Source organism: Endocarpon pusillum (genome assembly GCF_000464535.1).
Source record: "Endocarpon pusillum Z07020 unplaced genomic scaffold scaffold4993, whole genome shotgun sequence".
Taxonomy (NCBI): domain Eukaryota; kingdom Fungi; phylum Ascomycota; class Eurotiomycetes; order Verrucariales; family Verrucariaceae; genus Endocarpon; species Endocarpon pusillum.
In genome coordinates, this window is record NW_006916474.1 from 571,271 (window position 1) to 577,672 (window position 6,402).

Here is a 6,402-nt window from a genome sequence, read left to right on the forward strand (position 1 = left end):
TATCACAACACGAATCCCAAGGTCAAGCACATGAAAGTCAAAGAGCTGAGAGCTTACAACGTCATCATGGTATCTTACTCTGGACTTGAATCAATGTATCGCAAGGAGAACAAGGGCTGGAACCGGAATGATGGTATTGTCAAAGAAGATAGTGTTCTTCACGCAATAAAATTCCACCGTCTCATTCTTGACGAGGCGCACAGCATCAAGCAGCGCACAACCTCCGTTGCACGAGCTTGCTTCGCATTGAAAGCCGAATACAAATGGTGTCTTTCTGGTACGCCGGTCCAAAATCGCATCGGAGAGTTTTTCTCGCTCCTTAGATTCCTGGATGTGGTTCCATTTGCTTGCTACTTCTGCAAAAGCTGTAAGTGCAAGGAGCTTCACTGGTCGCAAAATGAGAACAAGATGTGTACGCACTGCAATCACAGCGGCTTCAACCATGTCTCGGTCTTCAACCAAGAGATCCTGAATCCAATCACACAGAATGAAAATCCTCAATTGAGAAGGGATGCCCTTGATAAGCTACGCTTGATTACGGATCGAATCATGCTGCGTCGCATCAAAAGAGACCAGACAGCATCAATGGAGCTTCCGCCTAAAGAGGTCATCATCCACAACGAATTCTTTGGTGAGATCGAACGGGACTTCTCACAAAGTGTCATGGGAACCTCTCAGCGGAAATTTGACACCTACGTCTCGCGTGGAGTGATGCTCAACAATTACGCCAACATCTTTGGTCTCATCATGCAGATGCGTCAAGTTGCAAATCATCCTGACCTGATCCTCAAGAAGCATGCTGAAGAGGGTCAAAACGTTCTTGTCTGCTCTATCTGCGACGAGCCCGCTGAGGAGGCAATCAGATCTCGGTGCCACCACGACTTCTGTCGCCAATGCGCCAAGAATTATGTACGGTCGTTTGACGGTGTGGATGGCGATGCCGACTGTCCACGTTGCCACATCCCATTGGCCATTGATTTTGACCAGCCGGATATTGAACAGGAAGAGGATCATGTGAAAAAGTCATCTATCATCAACCGTATTAAGATGGAAGATTGGACATCCTCCACCAAAATTGAAATGTTGATCTATGATCTGTACAAGCTGAGAAGCAAGAAGACCACTCACAAGAGCATCGTCTTCAGTCAATTCACAAGCATGCTGCAGCTGGTGGAGTGGAGGTTGCGGAGGGCTGGTTTCAACACTGTCATGCTCGACGGCAGTATGAGCCCCGTGCAAAGACAGCGAAGTATTGATTATTTCATGAATAATGTGGATGTGGAGGTATTCCTGGTGTCTCTCAAAGCTGGAGGTGTGGCTCTCAACCTTACGGAGGCGTCTAGGGTTTTCATCGTTGACCCGTAAGTTTCACCGAGCAAGCGATCACCATAGAGCTTTGACTAACAAGGATCACAGATGGTGGAATCCAGCAGCAGAATGGCAGAGTGCTGACCGATGCCATCGCATCGGTCAAAGACGTCCCTGTGTGATCACTCGGTTGTGTATCGAGGATTCTGTCGAGTCACGCATGGTTCTTTTGCAGGAGAAGAAGGCAAACATGATCAATGGGACCATCAACAACGACCAGGTGGCCATGGACAAACTCACGCCTGAAGACATGCAATTCCTCTTCCGTGGGTCTTGATCCGGGCAATGTGACTGTTATCCTTCATAGAAGCGGACGCCGCTAGCGGGATATCTGTCCAGCAAATGCACCTTGTTTCTCACGCAGCGACGACAATCATGGCGTGGAGCACTCCGAAGGAGCTCGGCTCAGTTGTGGTATCTTTTTAGTACGTTGAGAGCTGTACAGCCTTAGTTAGAAATGCAGAGATTACGATCGAAGAAGATCCACAATAGAAGCATTCTACACGATACTAGTACAGTGCTCACATTGGTGCTTCTTGTTGAATGCTACCAGAGACTCTCATTTGACCATCGCTACCCCAGGTTCCTGGCTTGACTGGTCTTGGGATAAGTTCCTCCACATAAAATTTACTTTACTCCACGACAATGTTGTCTCAATCTTGCGCTTTCCGACCGACCACTGTCAGCCGGGAGAACGCAAACATCGCGCCCCCTTTTGTTTCGTGCGCAGCTTCCGGCACGAGGCTCGATATCTCCTTGGCCTGGGCACTACTTGCCCCTCGCTGCGCGATCATGTCGTAGATGAGCAGGTTACACTGATGCATGGCAAACTCCTGGTGCGGGTTGGCATCCACTCGATGCGCTTCCACCTGTGCCAGTCCTTGACCCTGGAACAGGCCTGGCAGTTGACTTGGCCATTTGGGCACCAGACGGGGATCCTGAGCCGCCGTCAAGTTGAAAAGGCGCTGCAGCGCATCGTCAGCCTTCGAGGATTGGGTCTTGGAAATACGCATCGAAGGGACGTCCGGCTCGGCCCACTGAAGCCATCCTCCAGGCTCTGTGTTGGGACGTTAGTTAGCCAAGGGAGTGTTTCGCCGGCTCCGCCCGCATGTCCGCCAGTCAAAACCCGGGGTGGCCCGTACTTAACATCCGGATCAGATTCCGTAGAATGGGTATTGGGTCCCCTTTGACCACGAAGACCAAGAGCTTGACGTGAACGACGTCGTACTGCTCCACCAGCTCGTCCGGCACATCGGTGAAGATGTCCCATGTTCGGATATTCACATTGGGTGGGAGCCACTCTCTCGGCGGGGCTTGGGAAGTGTCCACGTCGAAGCCGTCGAGCTGTGCGCTGGTTGCGAGGTGGCGTGAAAGGTCCGTAAGCCATACACTATATGGGATCGGGTTGGCTTGTCCGATTGCACTTCCCCCAATAGAGGGTGTCTGCTCACCCCGTGCCGGTGCCGATGTCAGCCACCTTCAGCGTGTCGCTGGAAGTATCAACCATCGGGTTCAACAGATAGCCAAACATCTGGGTCCAAAGATAGTGCTGTAGATTGAGCCTGCGGAGGGATGACGCGGCGTCAGCAGCTGCTGCATATCTCGGGTGTTCATCGCAATCCCACCTCGTGCAGTCGACATAGTCACGGCTCAAGAGGTAGTCGCTACCTGCCGCACTTGGGGTCGCCATCACCTCTTCGTTACAGGTTATTCGGGCTTACAGCGTCTTTCGCGATCCGAATCTAGGCGACTAGTAGTTCTGCATATGAATTTCCTGACCTACTAACGTTAGTACTACGTAGATGAGGAAGCGTCCTCCTATAATTAGAAGCTTGGCAGGACTTGGTATCGATTACCCGTACTAGGAGATGAAAACGTAGGTTTATCGAGACTCTGCGAACCGTCCAACCCTTCCTACTGGTAGATATGTGGGGATTTTCTTCTTCGTAAAGAGCTGGCAAGATCGCTTTGCCTGATCCAGTCCTCTCCACCGCTACATCAGAGCATTGTGCACAATGACTGGCTTACAAGTAGTCCCCACAATGGTCGTTGGTATCTACGAGACACAAAGGCCTTTTTCTCTGGTGGGCGCACAAGCAATAACGACTTTTAAGCTCATTGCGTTGAGGAGCTCAGCTATGATGAACGCTTAATTATGTTATAGGGTAGAGATTGCTTTTTAAGTATGCGCTATGTACCAACAAACCTTTTCGTACTCCGTACAGTGCTGATATTTTAGTTATATCTTCTGTGGGTGGCCTGAAAACCTTGGGTAGGCGTGGAAATATCAGCCCTAAAACTATTAGTCGACGGGGTTGTGTTACATTTTCTTACCCGGGCTAGAGCCCGGAGCGGACCGGAATTGGTCGAAGAGGCCACCAATCGTGTTCAAACGGGCCGAGGCCCATGTTCATGATTCGTGTCGCGTTTGGCACCCCTACCGCACCCACAAATTGTCAGTACCTACCAACAGATCTTGCTGCAGATAGGACATACAATGGGTCGCTTTAGGAATTACAATGACGAATCTCCCCAGGAGCCAAGACCGAAGAAAATCTGTAAGACACACCCCCATATGTACACGTGTTATCAAACAAGTAGGATTTGTGGGTGCAATGGGGGAAATGCCAAGAACGACATGAAATTGTGAACTGGGGGCCCCGGGCTTCCATCATCTATTCTCTGATTGCACAGGCGGCAAGCTTGCCATTCAGATACTCTGTCTTCACTGCCAGATATCTCCAGTCTCGCGGATTTCGAGGGTTGTCCACCAACTTTTCGCAGGATTTTCCAACCCCCAATTATTCCCTCCTTTCAGCTTTTACTATGGCAACCTCTTTGCCGACAATTGTCCTTGTGCACGGCGCCTGGCACACCCCACCAAATTACCAAAGCTACATCGATGCTCTGGAAGCTCGCGGGTTCACCGTCCACTGCCCACGCCTCCCTAGCTGCAACGGCGCATCTCCTCCCACTGCCTCTCTCTCTGACGACGTCGTCTGCGTACGTGACGTTGTTCGGCCCCTCGTGGAAGCTGGCGAGCATGTACTAATGCTCTTACATTCCTACGGTGGGGCGGTAGGCACCGACGCGGTGGAGGGGTTGACCTTCCCAGCCCGCAAAGCCTCTGGCCAGCCCGGAGGAGTTATTCATTTGCTGTATATGTGTGCGTACATTCTGTTACCGGGCAGTACCATCTTTGGCGTCGTGAAAGAAGCTGGTATGGACCATCTTTGGCCTCAGTTTGTGGACAACGCTCCTGATGGCTCCACCTTCCCTAAGGATCCAGTACAGCTGTTCTTTGGTGACGTAGATAAGGAAACAGTGGATAAGGCGTCATCACACCTTGTACGTTCGCCTATGTCAGCCTTTACTTCGGAGACGAAGGGAAGTGCTTGGAGAAGCGTACCAGTCACATACATATTCACACAAGAGGATTACTCAGTACCCAGGGTGTATCAGGATCTCATGGTTGACAGAATAAGGACGGAGGGAGTGGAGCTAAGGACAGAGGATTACAAGACGAGTCATAGTATTTTTATTACGAAGCAGCAGGAGATGGTGCAAGCGGTGGTCAGAGCGGCCGAGGACGAGAGGAATCTGAGGTGATTGCATTAGGGCCGCAGATGTGCGAAGGTGTTGGACGAGTGATAGAGGGCTGAGTTGAAGTTATGAGAGCGACAATAAGAGAATTCTAGTGGTAGATGCAATGGCTGCTCATTCTTGGTCCCCAAAGGCTGGGACACATTAGGAAGAGAGTTTTGCGCTGCTAGAAAAATCCATTAATTATTCTCGGTGCTTGAGATCTAAATATCCCTTTCATCTAGCTATGATTCCTGTTCTCAACAGTGAATTGAGAGGTTACGCGAATCTGGTTCGTGTCCATATCACCCGCTTCAGTCCTCTCCTTCTTCCCAAGCGAGAGGTTGCTCAGTGGCGTGATATTTCCTCCGAGCTCCTCATGGTCTTCTGTCCACTGCTGAGGTTGTTGGGTTCGTAAGGAACGCCGGGAGGAAGCGTCTTCGGTGCCTTTGCTTCGGTTCAGGGACATTTTCTGGTGCCAGGACTTGAAGTATGCCGGCAGGGTAGGAAGACAGGCGCAGACGATGGCCAACGGTGTTTCAGTCGACGTCCAGACGCCGGTAGTCACCAATGTGTCTGCCTCGGGCTTAGTGAGAAGTAAACAGGTGATGAGAGATCTTACAGGTAATGTCGTTGTTGTCTATGTCGCGCAAACTCACGATACGGAGGAGGCTGCTTATACAAACGCTGTAGGAATCAAATCAGCGCCGGAAAATCTATAAGGAGGCGAGTCATACAAGCCCCCGAGCAAGAAAACTCCTGAAAGAGCACGCTTTTTGCGGGTACTCATATTCAAACGCCAAATCAACGGAAGGGGCAGACAGAGAATGATGACGTCTGTCAGCAGATTGGCGATGGCGTTGCCATAGTAGAATTTTATCTGGTCGATGCAATGCCGCGCGACAGTGATCTTCCAAGCTCCCTCCACTGGCGTGCAGGTGAAGATCTGTGCGAAGACAACGCCAATCATCCAGCCCGCGACAATGAGACCGACCGCAGCCGCTACATATTGAAATGGCTTGACGCGGAAGATGCGGCTGTACATGAGAAGGATCGAGAACTTGATTGTGGGTAAGGTTAGGGCGTAGAAGATGTTGTCGACATAGACAAACTGCAATACTGTGAGTCTGATTTTTGCTTTCCAATTTTGGCAAACTCGGCTCCAAATACCAGGAGGAATTTTTCAATTTGATTCGGCAAGAGGATATCCATGTGAAAGCCTGCGAAGCCAACCGTACAAATCAAGATGCCGGTGATGTACAGTCCGAATGAAAAGACCAGCGCAACCAAGGCGACCCAGTCATCCAAGCCGATACTCCGATTTGCGCGCTTCGAGAGAAAACGAAGGAGGACGGTGATAGAGGCCAAAGTCTGAAGAACCGTTGACACCGTGATGAGTGGGACGGCCCGTGACGCCACTACGGGCACTTCAAGTGGCCTTACCTGAGCCAT

General features: G+C 50.7%; 4 protein-coding genes across 4 annotated transcripts in view; 2 read left to right on the forward strand and 2 right to left on the reverse strand.

The window, feature by feature from the left end:
- Positions 1-1,645, forward strand: part of EPUS_00417 (uncharacterized protein) — a gene marked incomplete at both ends in the record, with an annotated part of 3,077 nt that extends 1,432 nt beyond the window's left edge. The window contains 2 exons of the mRNA XM_007806073.1: positions 1-1,361; positions 1,417-1,645. The exon at positions 1-1,361 is cut by the window's left edge and continues 1,328 nt beyond it. Coding sequence (XP_007804264.1) covers positions 1-1,361; positions 1,417-1,645 — 1,590 coding nt within the window. The remainder of the gene's footprint in view (positions 1,362-1,416) is intronic.
- Positions 1,646-2,021: 376 nt separating this feature from the next.
- On the reverse strand, positions 2,022-3,058 carry EPUS_00418 (uncharacterized protein; the record flags this gene model as incomplete). The annotated part of the gene is made up of 3 exons (XM_007806074.1): positions 2,022-2,425; positions 2,511-2,758; positions 2,820-3,058. The coding sequence occupies 3 exons, from the start codon at positions 3,056-3,058 to the stop codon at positions 2,022-2,024; spliced, it is 891 nt and encodes a 296-aa protein (XP_007804265.1).
- Positions 3,059-4,194: 1,136 nt separating this feature from the next.
- On the forward strand, positions 4,195-4,977 carry EPUS_00419 (uncharacterized protein; the record flags this gene model as incomplete). The annotated part of the gene is made up of 1 exon (XM_007806075.1): positions 4,195-4,977. One exon carries the CDS (start codon positions 4,195-4,197, stop codon positions 4,975-4,977), a length of 783 nt encoding a protein of 260 aa, XP_007804266.1.
- A 214-nt stretch (positions 4,978-5,191) lies between these two features.
- Positions 5,192-6,402, reverse strand: EPUS_00420 (uncharacterized protein; the record flags this gene model as incomplete). Its single annotated transcript, XM_007806076.1, has 4 exons — positions 5,192-5,526; positions 5,573-5,637; positions 5,688-6,061; positions 6,121-6,402. The coding sequence occupies 4 exons, from the start codon at positions 6,400-6,402 to the stop codon at positions 5,192-5,194; spliced, it is 1,056 nt and encodes a 351-aa protein (XP_007804267.1).